General features: G+C 34.6%; 1 protein-coding gene across 1 annotated transcript in view; it reads left to right on the plus strand.

Annotated features, from left to right (window-relative positions):
• Positions 1-6,018: 6,018 nt before the first annotated feature.
• MS3_00006246 (uncharacterized protein) overlaps positions 6,019-19,667 on the plus strand; it is a 42,482-nt gene continuing 28,833 nt past the window's right edge. The window contains exons 1-8 of the mRNA XM_051214371.1: positions 6,019-6,191; positions 6,233-6,322; positions 6,356-6,403; positions 6,433-6,521; positions 6,555-6,761; positions 8,474-8,717; positions 10,525-10,784; positions 14,207-14,337. Of these exons, the coding sequence (XP_051067535.1) occupies positions 6,134-6,191; positions 6,233-6,322; positions 6,356-6,403; positions 6,433-6,521; positions 6,555-6,761; positions 8,474-8,717; positions 10,525-10,784; positions 14,207-14,337 (1,127 nt within the window). The 5' untranslated portion in view covers positions 6,019-6,133. The remainder of the gene's footprint in view (positions 6,192-6,232; positions 6,323-6,355; positions 6,404-6,432; positions 6,522-6,554; positions 6,762-8,473; positions 8,718-10,524; positions 10,785-14,206; positions 14,338-19,667) is intronic.

The following is a 19,667-nucleotide window of genomic DNA, read 5'->3' on the forward strand; positions in this document are numbered from 1 at the left end:
TTCTTAACACTTCTGGACATCCTCTTAAACACCTACTTAAGCTTAGTTCGAATAATAATCTAAGGGGTAACACCCAGAAACTGGAAACACAACATAGCAAGACGGAATGTAGACACAACTTCTACTCCTTAAGAGTTGTCAAAAGCTGGAATTCGCTGCCGGCCGAGCTAGTCCAAGCGACTTCTCAGGAGTCCTTCAAGAGGCGACTTGACCTATTCCTAAGGACCAAGGACAGCATCACATTATGATTTACCAATTTCTTTTCCTTTTTTATTGTTAACATACCTAGGTTCCTGCCTGAAGGATTTGGTGATCCCCTGCTACTAGACACGGAAGCCTGTTAAGCGAAAGCTTCTTCTATTCCGTCCACAACCATTTGAACCATTTTGAACCATTTGAACCATCAGCAAATCTACACCTTATGTTCGTGTGCTAGTATTTCTACGCTTATGCACTTTGTGTGTACTTGTACGTATGTCTGTCACTCATTGTTTTATCCAATATCCGTCTCTCTGTCACAATAGGCATTGTCTATTTTAAATGGTATCAACGCTTTTAATGAATAGTAAATGGGAGTTAGTACTTCCCCTTTACCGCTCCGCTTATCCGTCTGAGTAAACAAAGACTTAAATTCATTCAAGTAAATCCGTATTTGCTTTCGTATAACCACTGTTGATGAAACAAGGTTATTCATGGTATAGTTTATGGAATAAAATAGAAGATTTATGTTCATGGGATATTCAGGAGTTAGTTCAAAAGGGAGTCAGAACTCGGATCACAAAACGCCGAACCTTTGAAATATGCTAGGAAGAATTACCCATCTTTGTTTATTTGATTCTGTAATAAAGTATTAGGGTAGTTTAAATGGTTCCTTCTGAATGTGAGTGGTAGAAAACACTAGTTAGTCATATGTGGAGTAACCGATCAGCAATACGTGGATCGATCTATCCATGTGATTATGAAACTGAATTAATCTCAGGCCAATTGTTGGAAATGTCAGCAGGAAATGTCGTTACTACCCCTTCCAGCGGAAAGTTCTGGCCTTTTTATATTCTCCGTTTACTTCTCATATTTAGAAACAGGGACCAACGCCATACCCAGGATGCGAAGTAACAACACAAAACTGGTACAAATTAAAGTTTATTGACTCTCCAAAGAATGAGACGACATTAGACGTAATACAACCAGTTATACGCCGATTATGTGGACATTTAAAGATTCGCTTAAAGATACCACGACTGATCCGAGTTTGACAACTATTTTACAAATAACAGCTTTATAATCAAGAGATAACAGACCATTCAAATCAGAAGTCAGAAATGAAGGGGTTCGAGGATATATTTGGAAGCTATCTATGTGCTGAGGAATGTTTCGTCTAAGCTGTCTAGTAGTTGGAAGGGATGCTTAACACCACGTTCCTACCAGTGATCTACGGATGCATAGCCGAGCACATTCAACTAGGGTGTCTAGTAAAACAAACGAGGTCAGCATCAATGTCGAAGACTTATGGAACCACTTATTATTACATGTTATTAACCACCATATAAATAAATAGATACACTGGCCTACTTTATAACACATACGAAGTTTACGCAGGTCAATTTAAACAGTATAATTGTCAAATCAGACGAAAGTTCACAACAAATATGAAAAAACGAACTAAAATTACACTTGAAAATACAAATTTAACACCATACTCACTCGAATGTTGCATTGAGAACAAAAATAATGTCAAGATGTCACATTAGGTAGGATAACTAATATGAAATATTGCGTTGAGTTGCAGAAATACATAAGCTTGCTTACTTATTCTAACTTATCAACAAATCATCCCTTATAACCTCAAAGAAGATAGCACGAAATTTTTGTGAGCTCGTTTTTGTTTTACCTCAAGTGGAAATCTTTCTATATGTAGTTAATTACTGAAATATATAATTGTCAGCGACAGGATACACTAATATCCCCTATCACGCCTATGTACTGGTTCGACTGTAAGTTTAGGCCTCTGAGTTGAATAGGTTCGATCAGACGATTAGTTCAAGTACAAATTCGGTTGTTTTACCTTTTACCCGACCCAAGTGAGAAGTATCATTCTTGAGGTAAATTAGCATTCTTTCGAAGTTCATTTCCTGACTAGGTCATTAGTGGTTAGTATGAAAATTATAACGAGACTGAAATATCCATCAACTATGTAGGAGTTACGATATTAAGGAATGAGAATGTAATGAAATATCTTCACTATTAAACGAGGCCATCTAAATAATGAACCGAGATTAGCTGACAGGCAGATACAAAGACAGTGATTAGATAGAACCAGTCATGCTAGTCAACCAAGAGGATTGAGCTGGTAGGTCTGGCTGTGACATAACTAGTCTGAGTGTTATTTCATGTGAATTTCAAACTGCTACATTAAACACCACAGATACCTGAAGTCTGACTTTTCTTGAACGATAATGTTTCCAATCCCTACTTATGGACAACTCCAGTATCATTCCTTCTTCACCTTGGAAAAGGACCAGAAAACCAGCTCAGGTGATACATTAGATTTAGTTGTTCGCTCGCATTTTGTGACTAAAAATAACAAAATACCTGTGTTTGTTCTGACCGCATTGAACGATACAACGAACCGAATTTTATTCGACTTGACTGAACTACTTTCTTCCTTATCGCATGCAATGCTTTTTTCTACCAACCGTTCAACAGCTAAACTGTTGGATATGCTTGTACATGGTACAGGGTGTGGAACTTAGAGTTTTGAAGTGAGAAGTAACTGCATGATAACCACAACTTTCAAAGGGCCTAACATCAAAAAATGGAGGTGCTTGGAGTTACTAAGCAGGAAAAATTGATAGTGTGGACGATGATTTCAATCCACACACGCTTGGTTGTCTCCAGCTGTTTATGATTGAGAGGAAAACAACTATCCAATAATTACAAGGTTATCTTATATGTGATGCTTCTTAGACTCATGCTATCTATTTTATGATGATCACCAAGTCGCCTTATTACCTGTATTTTCAGACTCCCAAGTACAGATCCAGCGGTTGGCATTCGATAATAACAGTAAAAACAGCTATAAATAAAAGCTATGGTAATAGAGTCATTTGAGGCTTTAAGCAACTTAGTTAGCTTTACATGGTTGTTATCTTATCCGTAATCCCATGTTGTAAATTGTTGGTCATACTCGTAAAACTGATGTGTACCCGCTTAGTCAGAAAAGCATATTATTATGCTATGGACTTTGTTCTTTTTCATGGACATGGTAAACGGCTTTTCTTATAAATCTGGTTTCAAGGCAGTCAGCTTGCCAGAACGTTAAGCGGCCCAAGTCAACTAAGAATTGTGTGCTTCGCACCAATTTCTCGGTTATATATTTCAGTATTGGAAAATTGTTAGCGAATCTTCATATCCCGTTCTATTTATCGGGCTTCTAGACCCACACTCATTCTAAAGAGATCAGGAAATAGTTCACCAGAACTTTGATTTGTGGTTTAAACCTAATCGCATGTTACGTACAATACAATCATTTGCATCTTCACCCGTAATTTTGTGGATTCTTACCCCTAAGAAAATATAAGGGAGGCTTGACGAGAAATACATGTCACTTACCAGATTTTATTACTTACTATAGAGTTAGATGTCAACAACCAATGCCTAGCTAACCATCATCAAATAAACAAGTTCAGTCAGTAAACCTGGTCCGGGTCTAATCGTACGGAGCGTCAGAAGATTAAAAAGTTATGTGACGCCTGAATAATTTTTGATAGGTCAGGTCAAAGTCCCTAATGCATTTTAATATCATCCGCTTGACTTACCACTGGAATCAGTTCTTTCAAATAATTCTTACTTATATGATATCCCCCTAGTCGTTTCCTATTCAGCCACGTATAAGATGCTGAGTAAATGACAGTTCGTCTTATAAACAAACAATTAGTACCGATGTATTCTTACGCGGAATCAATCTAATCAAAATTTATCGTAATACTGAATATAACATTTCTGCCACATTCTTTGAAAATGTTGTTTCTTTAGTATCTCAACTTAAGTGCAATTACATTGCTAAACTAAGTGACACGTTACTCGCTAAACCGAAGTTGAAATTCACCGATTTCGTTGCGAATATGATATTGTTACTAATGCTGTGAAAACTGAAACAGAAGTTCAGCAAACTGAACTATCTATAGCAGTAAATTTTAAATGACTATAATATATAATGCACATTATATGTATTACTTATTAGATAACTCATTTTTTATCCAATCATAGTCTTTTATTTCTGGAAATCTTACTCAAACCTTGAGACTAATTTTCCGACAAGTGCATAGTATTTGTAAGTTCTACATGTAAAATGGGAAACAGATAATACCCATGTTCAGTCATAAAATATAACATTCAGCATTTTAAATCAAAACACCTAATTATTGTATTCATCACTTTTGTCAGTCGCTTTATCTATTACCATATGTTTAGAACAGTATGGGATTACAAGTACACAATAATTTAACAATATTCCCCTGCAAATATAAAACTGATCGATAATTGCATAATTATATACACGAAATGAGTAAATATACTATCTATAATTATATAAAATATTTTTAAACCAACGGTAAGACGAACATTACTTTGTATTCCTATAGCAACAAAAAATGTATAGTATGAAGTCAGATAAACCAGCTGTACTGATGTATTTGTCTCCGACCCAGTTCATTGTGCTGAACTGTTGGCACTTATAGAACATTTTGAGTATAAGATTCGTACCACGGAGAGTTAAACAACACACAACATTCCTGTGGTCCCAAAAACTTAAATGAATTTCACCTCCAAGTCAGGGTTCATCTTTTGAAATTTCTATATTGATATACCACAACATTTTGACACCCATGAATATCGGCAGAATTCACAGTAGATTTAAAGGAAGTCCATAATTGTTTAGGCTAAAATCACATTAGTTTAAACCAACAATAAGATTAGGTGAAATCGTACCATCGCTCAACATGAATATATTTACACAGGAATCTCATAGACCTGCAGCGTGGTGTCGAGTCGAGATTGACTATGAACACCGCTACCCAGGAACGCGTGCCAGGATATCCATAAAATCCCCTGGAAGCGAAATATCAGGAGGCAGTTAATGAAGCAAGTCGAGATATATTTGCTGGCGATCTCGTGGTATCGAAAGAATACCGAGATCGTGCCAGGATACAAGCTTGGTTACAGAGCGTAACCGAATTCGCGCGAGGTCACAATCAAAGTGTAAGAATAATGGATACTTTTTAGCACAGTTAAACAAAAGCACATTAAAACAGTCACTGGTACAATTGGTTATAATAATAAGTGTTTTCAATAAACCAATCGTGTTCTCGTGATAAAAGTGAGTCACTACAGACTAACAACTTATCTCCACTCTGGAACCAGTCATTAAGGGATTATTGTGTAAAGTCTTGGTTAACTGGGGGTAACGTAAACACAACTTAAACAGAATGCATAAATACTATGATAGATGGTTGTTCTAAACTTGCCTTAAGGTCCTCAATGCTGGTCGCTATTTGGGTATATCAATGAATAGTCCTCTCTTCACTGACCGTTTTTCAGTAAACAAGATTTGTTCATTATCACAGAATGTTTTAACCGACAGTTGGTACTACATTCCTAATCTTGTAATACACTTTTAAAAAATTTACGTCAATAAAACTCCATATCAAGCTTTAGACCTTTCTTATCACATAATGTGAATGCTATGCATTTATAACCTGTTGGCGCGATGAACAGCCGGAACGTGCTCGCGAGTATCCATACAATTTCTGAGGCACCAGTAAATAGTTAATTGGCGATAGAATATCCTGAGAGGGCGCCATTTAGAGACATATGTGGTGTGCTCAAGAGAATTCACTCCTACCGTATTTAGAAAATAAACAGATATATATAACAATTTCAAGAACAGAACGTGAGGGGTTCATAATAGAAATGCCGCCTTAGGAATGAACAACTTTGTATTTTAAACCAGGAATAAAGGCTGAAAAGCTGTTTTATATGTTTCAGTGGTACCGTTATAAGCGTGTTTAAGTCAATCAAGCTCGGCGTCTGTGGATTTTGTGAAAGATACCGTTTCTGCGCTCCATATAAATCCTTCATGTCGAATCCCGAAATTAATTCTCGTAATAACACCAATCTAAAACCCTATGATCATGGTATGTGAATTTTCGAGAATTACTAGCTTTTTAATTCGTAGAAATTTTTCCACGAAAATGTAAAGTGTCTTCAAAGATCCTGATTAAACAGCATTTGAATGCCCATTACAGAAATATTCAGTCCGTAAAAGGTAAATTTTTACTTATAGTACAGCTTTCAAAAGCCTATGTCGACAATACAACACCTTATTCATTTTCACACAATCCAACTAGTGAGTTCACTTTATTTTTCACTTTCCAGCCAAGGGTTATCTGAAGTCATACAAAGGAGCTGATAGAATACCCCTTTCAACTAGACCAGAATCAAATAGTCTCTGTAATCTGACCACTGTAATACTTTTCAGTCTTGCGAGATATTGTTAGATAAATACATTTTCAGATGATCCTGAAGTTGATAGGATTGTGAGAAGATTTATCCTTGATAGTAACGATAAACTTATGGAACCACTTGGGTTAGGTGAGCATCGTTCGGAAGTTGTCGGCAATAAAAATACATGCGAGAAATGTGATTGCTCAGATGGAGAACCTATAATCTTACGAAAGCTGGATGTAGATTGTTTTAGCACCAAAGTTAGTATAAATTCTCTTTTCAATGCTAAGAAGAACATTTTTGTTTGTCTTATGTTTTTGGTAATCTATAACAAAAATGTGCATGTATCCTGTGTAGGTTACACGTACTTATATTTATAGTGTGCTCTCTTGACTTCTTACGCAAATTTTTTCACAAACCAATTATTGTATAAGTGCAAGATACTCCCCTAGGTCGCAAACTAATATGCGTAGTTTCTGTCTTTTGTATTGTACGGAATTGCGTAAAAATACTTCTCCGTGGAGACGTAAATATTTTTGCGACATTTATGTTCCAGTAGACACATGTTCAAATTCTTTCGGTTTCAAAAATATGCTTTTGATGGACATAGTAGAAATTATGTGGTACTTTGTGACGGTCACTGTCCAATCAATAAGATTGAAAGGCAGCAGAGATATGATCTTGATAGTCAAGGTCTACTGTACGCAGTAAATATTTTTGATAATATTGATAATCTTGTTAAGTGTTAACTAAAGGGTCATAGTTTGTAGATGATTTTGTGTGGTAAATCAAAGGTAAAAGAATTCAGTACGCTAACAAGTAATTCCAAAAACTGTTCAATCCGCTCTCCAGTAGTCACGTGTTGGCCAGTATTCAAGTCAAACAGAACCCAGTAAGAACAATCGGACGTATTTATTTAAAATTTGGACGAGACAAATAATCATGTTCAAATAATCTATCGATTAGTACGAACGACATATTTTTTAGGCATTTACATCAAGATACCATCATGCGTAGTATTTCAAGAGCAGTAAAATACCATTGTTAAAATTTCGTTTGAATAGTTCAGTAAGAAAGCGAAACGATATGATCATTCGAGTACTTTTTGCGCAGTCTGACTGCTCTTTAACTTATCAAGATATCTTAAATCAGAACCATCAGTTAGAAAATTGAGACAGGACGGCAACTAGAAGCACAAGGAAAAAGCAAAGCTTATCACATTACTTTTAATATTGCAATTAAAGTCAATATTCCCAAGATATTCTCACTGTTATATATAGTTGATTTGAGTTTATTCTTTACAAATCTTATGGAGTTTCGATTTGATCTATTTGTTTCAAATACATTGCTCCTATGAACCACGTGTTTTGTTTGGACGTTATTTTCTGATTTCCTTATCCAGAAAATTGATGAAAGCTCCCTTAAACTATGCATTATTTAATATCTTGATCATATGAATAACCCTAGATTCCATATTTCGAAAGATAATCTTGGTTAACACCTAGTAATATCTCACCGTAGTTATCTTCATTATCCTGAATTAAACTTATGTCGTATATGAAGTGTAAAATTAAATCTGGGTTTTCAATTTTTCCGTGAAGCTAACCACGGTGTTTATCCCCAGACTTTAAATATGGTTTGATACATATATTGAATGTGGGTTTTACATTTTTATTGGAGAGTTTCTGAACATCTTTTGATCACTGTTTTTGGAGGAGGATAAACAGTGAATCCACCACAGTTACTGATTTAAGGCTATATCAAATGGCAAGTAAATATATGGTATTGTTAGCATCGAATCGTTACACATATCATTAAAATTCAATTGATATTATAGGTACGGGATGTATATAGACATTTTAAATTTTAGTTAGTAATGATAATTGTTATTTGTATGACAGTTTAACTTATTACAGCGATAATTGGTTTGAAATTGTTAATTTTTTTACAACAAATAAAAACATATTTATAGACTGCTCATCGAAGGCAGTTATTGAGCACTGATGTTTTAGATATCCACCGGGATAAGTTTACTAGTCCTAAACCATTTTCTCCAAGAACAATGAAATCAAATGTCTCATCCAAACTTATCAGTTTGCGATGTTACAATCCACCTAAAAGAATTAGTCGTCGTCAGTCTGATTCGAAAGTTTCTTTGGATGTTAAACCTGTAATGCACTTCAAAAAACAAGTCGGAACCTGTACAACAAATTCAGGTAATTTACTGGCCTTTTCCTTTCCTTACAAACATTTATTTGTTACACATATATTTAATGATGAGTTGTTGGTACAAAAGAAAGCTAAATAAAAAGCTGATTTATATTGATTTCCTATTTTAATAAATGTGGTTTTGTTCAGTCTGTATTCATTAATATATGCTACTTGTGTTTTCAACGATATTCATTGAAGACGTTTTCTGAAAATCTGACACTAGCTAATAGTTCTTGACAACTAGGGAGTGCTGAACAGGTATTTCTTGTGAGATTGAAACTCCTCAGTAGTGAGCGACCATACTTCAAACGTTGTTGAGCTTAAAAACTGTGGGGCCTGAAGTGAGTACACCATTATCTGTCTACTGAGGGGGAATCAGGTGATTCATAATGTCAACCTAAGTTAGTGCTTTAATATAATTTGAGCTACCACGTTAATGCTTCATTTGAGATTCAAATAAGGTACCCATCACTCCAAACTTTATGCTTTAGACAACTGAATCAGAGTAGTTATTAAAGTAGGGGTTGATCGTTTCAACCCTGAATGTTAGCAAGGGTAGGATGGAAAAAATTCATTTATATTCATAAATTTACCAATTCGAATAAATAGGTTTCAAAACATCATTTAGCTAAGTGTAAGTAATCAAAAGCCGTTCGCACATAACTTTATTGAAAATAGTTATATCAGTTGACTGTTTTACTTCTACATTCAATATTATTGTAGACTAAGTCATAACACCTCTAAAACTAGGGAATGATCGTTTCAACGTTCAGTTCTTTTAGAGGATCTGTTTTCACAAAGCATATAAGTTTACATGCGAGGCTTGTACCATTTTACCAGACTGTCATTGACATATATTTCATAAATAAATGAGCTATTAGAATTTCCCTACACGAAAGATAACTTTTCATCAACATTGATAACGCTATTATAGGCAATAACCGATAAAATCCTATATATACGTTCGCGTCGTCTGTTTAAAATGTTTTAGTATTAATTTATAACACTAACCATCATTAATATTTTTAAGTGCTTTTTAATGCCAAGAATCATATCCTTCAAACTCATGCTGATCTTAAAAAGCCCAAGACTAAATGCATTGGTCAGTATTGTTTTACAGTATGGAGTTGTGGAGACTGTTGCGTTTCATTGAAATCATGAACCGATCTAAGTCAGAATACCACTGAGAACCTGGAAGCAGTGAACGGCCACTTTGTCCTAGTATAGAACCCCCCAGTAACGTGCATCCAGGACCCCACCACCGTAACTATTTCAGTTAATCTATTAATGATCAAATTCTATCGACTTCATTCACATTATAATGAATTGATATGATTATTTAATCTGCCCAAGCTACTAACTAAGGTTCCTAACGTCTGATTTGCAAACGGATAAAATATATGGAAGGCCTAGTCGCTAAGTTATGACTACTTACACTGGTAAGTCAAATAACGCGATATTTCTGAAGAGTGTGAAGGTCGATTCTAAAGCCCTATACTGATTGCCTGTACCCATTAAATATAAAGTTGAATTACTCCAAAATCTCAATATTTTGAATATAACGTTAAAAATTCCTTCATTAGATATTTACAGAAATTCGTCTGAAGTAAATAAATGCTTTTTAAGGTTTATTAATGCACAGTGTATTTTGTTTATTTTAAAGAATCTTCTAACCTATCTCTTTTCCGCAGCATATTAATACATTGATATTAATGCTGTTTGAATAAAAATTATGTGTTTAGATTGCTTATTGATAAGTTGAAATGCCATTTTCATTCAAGATAACGTACTTTTGTGTTTTAAAAATATCAGATATGGAGGCAATTGACAATACTAAACATGAAGAATCGAATACAGATAAAGGAGAAACCACTTTCTCTCATTTAAACAAGAGAATATCTAATTATTCTTCTAAACATATCCTGCCATCTTCTCATCACAGACGTATTTCACAACGAAATCGACAAAATCAATCGATGTCTACTGAATATATTGATGGACTGCATAATTTTGGTAAAGTTAAACAGTGGCTAAACACACTACCTGGTAATAGTACAGTCCATAAACCAGAGGTAATATTTACATATGTCTATACTTTCAATCCCTGTTTATGAAACAGCTATTTTTTGGTTAACAATTCTATCCATAATATGAGAATCATTCATATGATGGGTTATTAGACTTAAACAGTTACCGGGCACTAATTGGATTCATTTCACAAGTTGTGATATAATTAGATGGTAGAATAATTGTAGATCCGATTGCAGATCTGAAAATGTTTCATATTGAGACGTCTACCTAAGATTTCTATTTTTAATCATCAAACGTTTATTTCCCTATAGTTTCCAAAACTTATATCGTGTTATATTATTTATTTTCTTGTCAAGTGGCAGTTTTTATTGCAATTAAAAGTGTTACACTTATGTATCAAAGTTTTAATCCCGATTAAATTAGCTGAATCTGGATGGAAAACCTCGATAGTACTATTCACTCATACGAAGAGCTAGAAGGGTAAACTTCATATCAAGCATTAAATGTGCTTCAACGTTTCATATATATATATATATCCTATGAAAGTTGATTATTTATACAGGGAAGGTAAATCACTATCTTATAGTGTTGAGTGTTTTCATTTATCTGCATACCGTATTCAGTCAGTCAGTCAGCTACAAGGTAGGACCAATTTATCATCATAGACTTATTGATGGAAATAACATTCTCGTCTACTGAATTCTCGGGTATTGATCTCCTTCCAGGAGGTCCACTTATCGACTTAGAATACGCAGATGATATAGTCCTGTTTGGTGAAGACGCTGATAAAATGCAGAGTCTTTTGGTAGCACTAAACAACAATGCCAGAATGTTTGGAATGCGCTTCTCTCCCTCTAGGTGCAATTTGTTGCTTCAGGACTGGTCTGCATCAACACCTGAACTAAGGATAGGGAGTGAAGTAGTCGAACGCGTTGACAACTTCACTTATCTTGGAAGTCTGGTCAGTCCTAATGGGTTGGTGTCTAACGAAATCTCAGCACGGATTCGAAAAGTTCGCTTGGCTTTTGCCAACGTACGTCACCTATGGCGAAGGCGAGATATCCGTCTATCAATTAAGGGGTGAGTATACTGCGCGGCAGTCCGTTCTGTTTTAATTTACGGCAGCGAAACATGGCCATTAAGAGTAGAAGACACTCGTTAACTACTAGTATTTGACCACAGATGCCTTAGAAATATTTCTCGCATCTGCTAGGATCACCGGGTAAGTAATAGTGAGGTTAGACGCAGGGTATTAGGGAATGATGGTAAATCAGTTGATGAGGTTGTGAATCTTCATCGACTGAGATGGTTGGGCCACGTGTTACGTATACCCAAACACCGATTACCACGTCGTGCAATGCTAACCGGTGTTCGGGATGGTTGGAAGAAAGTTAGGGGTGGCCAAACCAAAACGTGGCATCAGTGCTTGAAGTCACTAACTTCTAGTCTGAGCCATGTTGGTAGATGCAGACTACTTGGTTGGGGTCCGCGTGACTATCGTAACCAATGGTTGGAGACTCTTGGAGACCTGGGACAGTGTTTTGCGCACTAGAATCGTTGGCTATGGTGACACTTGAGGGGGAAGCCGAAAAAGGAAGTTTAGAGGTGAAAGTCGATGCAGGAGGAATAATAGGAATTGAAGAGGGAGGTTGATTATGAATACAGTGGTCTTGAGTGCTGTTAGAGGTATGAGAGCGGTTATCACTTCCCGGTTGCCCACAGCATGGAAGTATTGTTCTGGAGGTACTTGAAAGGAAATTGGATTAGAGGTGGTATTAGTGACCTGAGAGCGTGACCGCAGTGCCCAAGGGACAACTGCTTGATGTCGGTCACACACGAGCTTTTTATGGGTAATTTTTGCGTTAGCTCCGTACTTGTTGGGACCTTACCGCCGGAGACGGATATCCGTGGGATAAGGCGAGGTGTGCATTTTTAGGGTCGACCTTTTCTAACCCCAACCCTCCTTGTGGGAAGGCAGCATCACCGTCATGCTGGTTGTCTGAAGGAAACACCTTACTGCCTTCACACCTCTGTACAGTCAGTAGTACGACTTCGCCTTCGGACCTTGGGTTTGTTGCTTTTAGTCTTATCGCTCATCAACCGACCTGTCTGACGTGGTAGGACCTTGAGGAACAGTTGTTCCAGCCAGTATAGCCCGGTTGATTCATCACGATAGACAAGCCCGACCACCACGTCAAGGTAGCAACAACGGTCGGGGCATACCATATTATGTTCTGTAGTTCCGAAAAACAGTAGATAAAAATCTTAGCTGCAGTAGGATATCCTACTTCCGTCAGTGTCCGATTTCATTCAAAACATTTAATAATATTCAGATACATCAAGCTTATGGTTATCAATAGTAATTAAAATTTGGATTGACTGACCACTGAATAGTGACCGATGTCATCTTTTTTCTATTCCTTAGTACTGACTGGACATATTCAACGGAGTTGCGATGTGACCATTAGTCTAAGTGGCTCGACACTGTGTGCGCTGTCTTGATGTTATGCGGTTGAAGTCGGCAGGAAACTATATCTTCACATGTTCCTGGATCTCGATTTCTTGCTAGTTGGGACTCATTACCAATGGGTTTATGCAACCTTGAAGGGACTGATGCTCCCTGATGAATTCGAACTTGGGTTGCCTAGTTTCACAATCTGAGAAGTTACCACTGGGCTATAAGGGCCGTTTCTAACTGTCAAAACTTAGTACACATAATGTCGATTCACTTAGACTAACGGTCACATCGCAACTTGGTTGGACAGATTTAACCGCCACTAAGAACCAGAGAAATACGAGATTGGTCATTACTTAATGATCAACCAATTTGGAAATAAAATCTTTATCAAATCAATTGAAAAATTATTAATTAGTTCAGTATTTTGTTTTTTTTTCTACCAAAAACGGTAGTAACAACTAAAGTTATAGACGATTATGTAAGGAAATTGATGTAATGAACTATCAGTGCAACTTTCAGATGTGTTGACCTAATGTGATTTCAACCGCTAAAATATTCGCATTATATTAGAACACAAATATATGGACGAAGAATATTCTTTCTATATATGTGTTCTAATGTGATTCGTTCTTACATTTAATATATAACATTTAAGCTAACTGCGATTGTAAAAAATGTGGACAGGTAAAAAATATAGAAAATAGCTTGAACTAAATCAGATGAATTTTTGTAGTCGGAAATTCTTCTGTTCGATGTAAATACTTTATACGTTTCTATAGTGGATATCAAAGAAGTTTCATTGTCAAAATTCCCTGTTTTTCAACAAACTTAATCTGTATTCGAAATAAATTCAAAATAGATCAGTATATATTGATTTTGGTGAATTGATTATTGGCATGTTCGTCTTTTTAGAATGATAGTCATTATGTTTAGTCAAGTGAAATCATACTTGGCTAAATATTTCAACTCACCTTCATCTTATTTCTTTGGTCTCCTCTTTCTTAGATTGCTACATCCGCGCAATGTGATGAAGAGAAACTGGAAAAGTCGTTTACAGAGAAAAACGTTTATACAGATAATACAGACAAACAAATGCTGAATAAACCAACTGGGAATGAAGTGTCAATTGAAAATTTGTAAGTGGTTTTTGCGTTCTACCCCCTAAAATCATACGTAGTTGTATTCACTTCTTGTTTTCTTATCATCATCGAAATGTGCAATACCTTCAGTAATCTTCTAGTTTGAATTCATCAACAATACAGAACCTTGGTACACTTTGATTATTAACTGTAAACATTCAAAAAATGTGATTACTTATTTATTGTTAGAAATAATGAGGTGAATTTAAGGGAACTTAATTTATTAAATATTTTTAAAACGAATTTGTTCTTCTTTTAATGTTTCTGTGAACTTTAATCTGACAGCCCAAACTATTTAAAATTTACAATTAAAGGGTTATATAAAGTGAGAAACTAAGCATCATTCCGTTCTTTTAAAATATTCTGTATCCAATATTTTTAATACAAAATTTAGAATGAATAGTTTTCCTACTTCCAGTAGTATAAAATGGTTTATCAAAAATTAATACGTCAAATGTCTGTAATTCGTTTCATTGACAAATATCAATAATTACAATAAACATACTAAGATTGGCATTATATTAAATAATATCATAAAACTAGATGTAACTTTACCAATATATATGAGAATATTACATACAAAGGGAAAGTTACTCAAGATCATACAAATAGAATTAACAAACTGTTTAATTTGTTACTTTTTAGCATAAGAAATAAGTTATAAATAGCTTTTTATATTGAATTCATTTGATATTGTTTGCTTGAATTTTCCCATTGATGTTTAGGGCTGCAACTGATCAATCATTTATTAGCATTTGTACGTCCTGTGCTGATTGCCTCGATATTGCCTTAAGTCACAAGCTTTTTAAGGAAAGATGAGAAATGGTTAGCAGTGGAATCCAGAACGCACGTTTCGTCCTATTTTGGACTCGTCAGTTGAGTGTACCTGAATCCCAGAGCTGATGTCGCACACACAAGTGGTCATCAGGACTCAGTAGCTAATTGGATTACGCAATGGCGTTTGAAGCGAACGGCACTGGGTTCGAATCCCGGTGTAAACATTAACTACGGGATGCAGGCATATCCAGCTAACAAGTCTCAAATAGGGTGTAACGCGCATCCTAGGCGTAACTACTAGCGACCATCCATTTTTGCTTATAAGGCTTTTTATATTGTCTAGATGATGCTGATGTATATAGTTAGGGATGAATATCAGACAATTGTGTCGATATTTAATACCCTAATGAACAAAAAATGTAATGATACTATGTGTCCGTAGTTTAACTGTATCAAGCTATGAATGAATAATTAAGCATAAGTTTTTATAAGTAGACTCACTGTATTAAACATAAATTAGTAAATGGACATCAGTAAATCACCATTATATTTTTTTCATAATGAGAATATTTATATCCTGCTAAAATAGGCTATTCTTGTGGTACTGGATATAGTTTCAACCGACTGGAACAATAATACAACTTCCTCTTAAAGAAATTACAGAGTTACTTGGCAAAATAGAAAAACCATACTATAATACTTAATTTGCAAAATGTTCAATAATTGTCTCGAACTTCATTGTTCCTGCATTTCCATACTAATTGCTTTCTAGTCCCGCTCTTCCTTTCGTGATCTTCCCCATCTTCTGCCGCCAGACATTACATTCCTGACTCACGTCATGTACTACTTATATCAATATAAGTAGCACGCACCACACCTCTTTTAATGATCAAATGTTTTAACGATCCTATAACATTCATATGATTTTACCAATTTCACATCTTTAGATTCTTTGAATAGAATCAATTTCCATTTTTGTAAATATTCAATCTTCAGAAAGACAATATGGTATATTGTTGCTATTGAATGGCAAAGAAAATTGTTTATGCTCAGTTTTGATAATGAAATGAGAAGACGAAGGTTATCAGGATTATGTGATATATTTAGTCAATACATTTAGAACAGTCTGATCACATATATGCTTAGTTTGCTTGAAATAATACTGTTTCGTTCTGTTAAATATTAGTTTACTTTTTATAATCCTGGATTAAACTTGATAAATTCACGATACATTTTATTATTTATTTGTAAAATATCAAATTGAAGCTCGTCTTAGTTTAAAAAAATGTCACAGTGTATAACAAATTTTCAAGTCATTTTTACAAAATATGAGTATTTTGCTAGAGTTCAGCTTGATATTACTTTTATTGTAGTTTAACTGAACTAAATAGATCTGTTTAAGGGACATTAATTTGCACATTTCTGTTTAACACAAGAATATATTGACATAATTCTGGAAAATGTACTAGCGAAGGTCTCTCTTCATTGTGTGCTTAACTATTTAACGACCCCCCCTGAAGGTAGTCATTTAGAAGCATTTACCATTGAGTGCTTGCGAGTACGTACCACCTTGATTAGGAACACGAGCCTTCAAGTATATGAATTGCATCGTTCTTTGTTATTTGATAGACAATGAACACAATATCGAGTTCCAACTAATTTATCAAATGGTGTAATATTACACGTCATTTATCTGGTGAAAGTAATTAGTATCGAGTAACTGAATTCAGATCTATGCACCCAAAAGAGATACATACTTAGCTTGTTCATTTATCCTGAACCAACTTACATATAATTAAATTAGTTTTTTCAACTTCATAAATCATAAAATTTATTTCCATTTTAATGTAAATTTCAAAGAAATGTAAAAAAAGAAATTTTAGTATGTTAATTTATGAATGGTAATTTATTTCAAGAAAGAGTTCCCGTAGTTCGAAAAACCTGATTAGTTTATTTAGTATTTTGTTCAATTGAACAAGAAAAATGAATGTACCTGAATTTATCTTATTTTATTTTCTCTTTAGCTGCTTACAACCTTGGGTTATTAGTACCAAGTATTTAAAAATAAGACAGTTTACATACTTGATATCATGATGTCAGAAATGTTCTCATCTATTAGGATTAACAAAACAGTAATATTTACGGTTGATTGATCACTGATTAGTGCTGATCAAATTCCACCGATCAAGTCCCAATGTTGCCACTAGTTTAAGCGACTTGACTTCGGGTGCACTATGTTAAGATGTAAGATAGTCTACAGGAAACCCTGCTTAACTTAGGTTTCATGCTATTCCATATTCGTCATCAAAGTTTGCCTGCAATCTTGACGAAACTATTGCTCCCTGAAAGATTCGATCCCGTTTTATCCAGGTTCATAGTCAGAGACGTGACTGCTGAGGTATTCAGGCTGCTTAGGCTGGTCGCTTAGGTCAATGGGTATATTAGAACTTAATAGATGGACTTTGTTTAGCACTAATGAGGACTAGACATACATGACATTAGTCGCTACTCAATGACCAATTGGTTGTGAATACATCTCAGTCCTACAGATGGTCAGCTAGGGTCTGGATGCTCATTTGAAATTTCTCTGGCTATGAAGCTGGGTGACACGGGACCAAAACCGTCAGGAAGAATTAGTTTCATCAGGTTTATAGGGACACTCTTCTGAGGAATGCCAAATAGCAAGAAACTTATGTCAAGCAGGGTTTCCTGTCGAACACCTCCAACCACCACCTTATAACATAATAATAAATATGGAAAAGATGTTTGAGTTGTTGAATATTTCCATGTTAAGCAATGTGAAAATTCTAGAAAAATCTTATAGACCGTATGGGACAGATTAATAAAAAAACTGGTTTTAAAAGTTTAATAATAATAATAAAAAGGATTGATTAAAAAGATTAAATTGAGTGAAGTTCCGATAGAATGCAAGAATATATGAAGGAAATATTTATGTTACTATACATTGAAAACTGAGATCACCAGGGCAATGCAAGAGTGACCATCATTAGCCTTTAAATTACATAAATCCACTTTAAGACTTTTGAAGACGATAACTTCCGTTAAAGGTAATAAGTTTGCAATCGTTTATTCATCAATAATTTTAAATGATTTTGAAATCTCAGCGTCATGTCTACTGTCAAGTAGATAATAGGTAAGAGAACTATTGAAAGTATGTCTACCTCAGTCTTAGTTTTTGAATAATGTGAATATTTTTTATTAGTGGAAGAAATAACTATCATTTACAGTTTATTTAACGTGAAACTGATTAAATCTTTGATGGTGAAATAGAAAAAAACAAAAACAAAACGTTCTCATTACAATTAAAGGATTCTTCTGGTAAGGTACTTTATTCCCCATTGTTAAATATAAATAAACACATACATTCAACGTTAAAATTTAGGATAATATACTCATCTTAAATCTTTTTTTTTATAAGTTTAAGCGAAGTTCGTCAGTATGAGTGTTCAAGAAACGTCGGTTTTCTGAGCTACTTCATATTTACAAACGTTTAACTAAACTAAGGTCTTAATTTCTATTTCTTTTTTTGAAACTACAATTTCTCATTTATTGCATACCCAGTCATTTTGAATTACAAATGATAAAATTAATTCTGGAATAAAGATGAAATATAAATGATAGTTAATGATACCAAACAACTGAATAAATTTTCTGGGGGATTAGTCAACTTATCAAACGACCCATACTTTTATTCAAGTTTACTTAGAACCAAAATCATGATCTCTCGTCAGATAAATGAAAATATTCGATATATTAGAAAAATAGCTCTTTGTTTTCAGGCTTTATTATGACAGTATGTAACTCAAGAAGATGATAAAGTTCTTCATCACAACCACTTTAATCAGAAGTTTCATGGATAAGAACTTGGATGATCTACTGTTTAAAGTGTAATATCTAACGGATAGTTAAGTACGTATTCTTCCCTCCGCATAAATTAGTTCAAACTGTATGGTAAAGAAAAATGTATTGACTAAATGTCTTGCAAACTGGATATTTTGAGTTAAGAACACATCAGAAAATTCGATAACCGATTGTTTTTTTTTCACTTTAATATTATATGTTGTATTCGGAAAAGATCTTTGGTACTAGACCGATGCGAATAAAATAATCATACTTATCACTATTATTCACAACATTTTTGCGAAAAATAGATCCGTGGGAATTGTCCAATTACTAAAGGTCTATGTACCCAGATTAACATTAAAAGCCATTACCTGAAGAGTTAAACACTGTTGGAAGTAAAACACTAATTCACAGATTTCAAATAACAAACAAACAAAGTCGGGAATTCGGTGAAGTTGGAAATATAAACCAGTAGATCTGTTGTATCATCCATTAATACTAGACTCAGAGAGTGGGTCACGGATAGATACTGTTGATGAGTTCGAAACTAGAACAAAGTAGTTGTTCAGTGCTCCATTGATGTATATTCAACTAAATATCGTCTATCTTTGTTGGATAGTAAAAGAATTATCTACTTTGTAAGTTTAGGTATGAATTTTAACAAATTTCTATCGTATAACTAAGTG

The sequence above is a fragment of the Schistosoma haematobium genome, chromosome 2 (assembly GCF_000699445.3).
Source record: "Schistosoma haematobium chromosome 2, whole genome shotgun sequence".
NCBI lineage: Eukaryota > Metazoa > Platyhelminthes > Trematoda > Strigeidida > Schistosomatidae > Schistosoma > Schistosoma haematobium.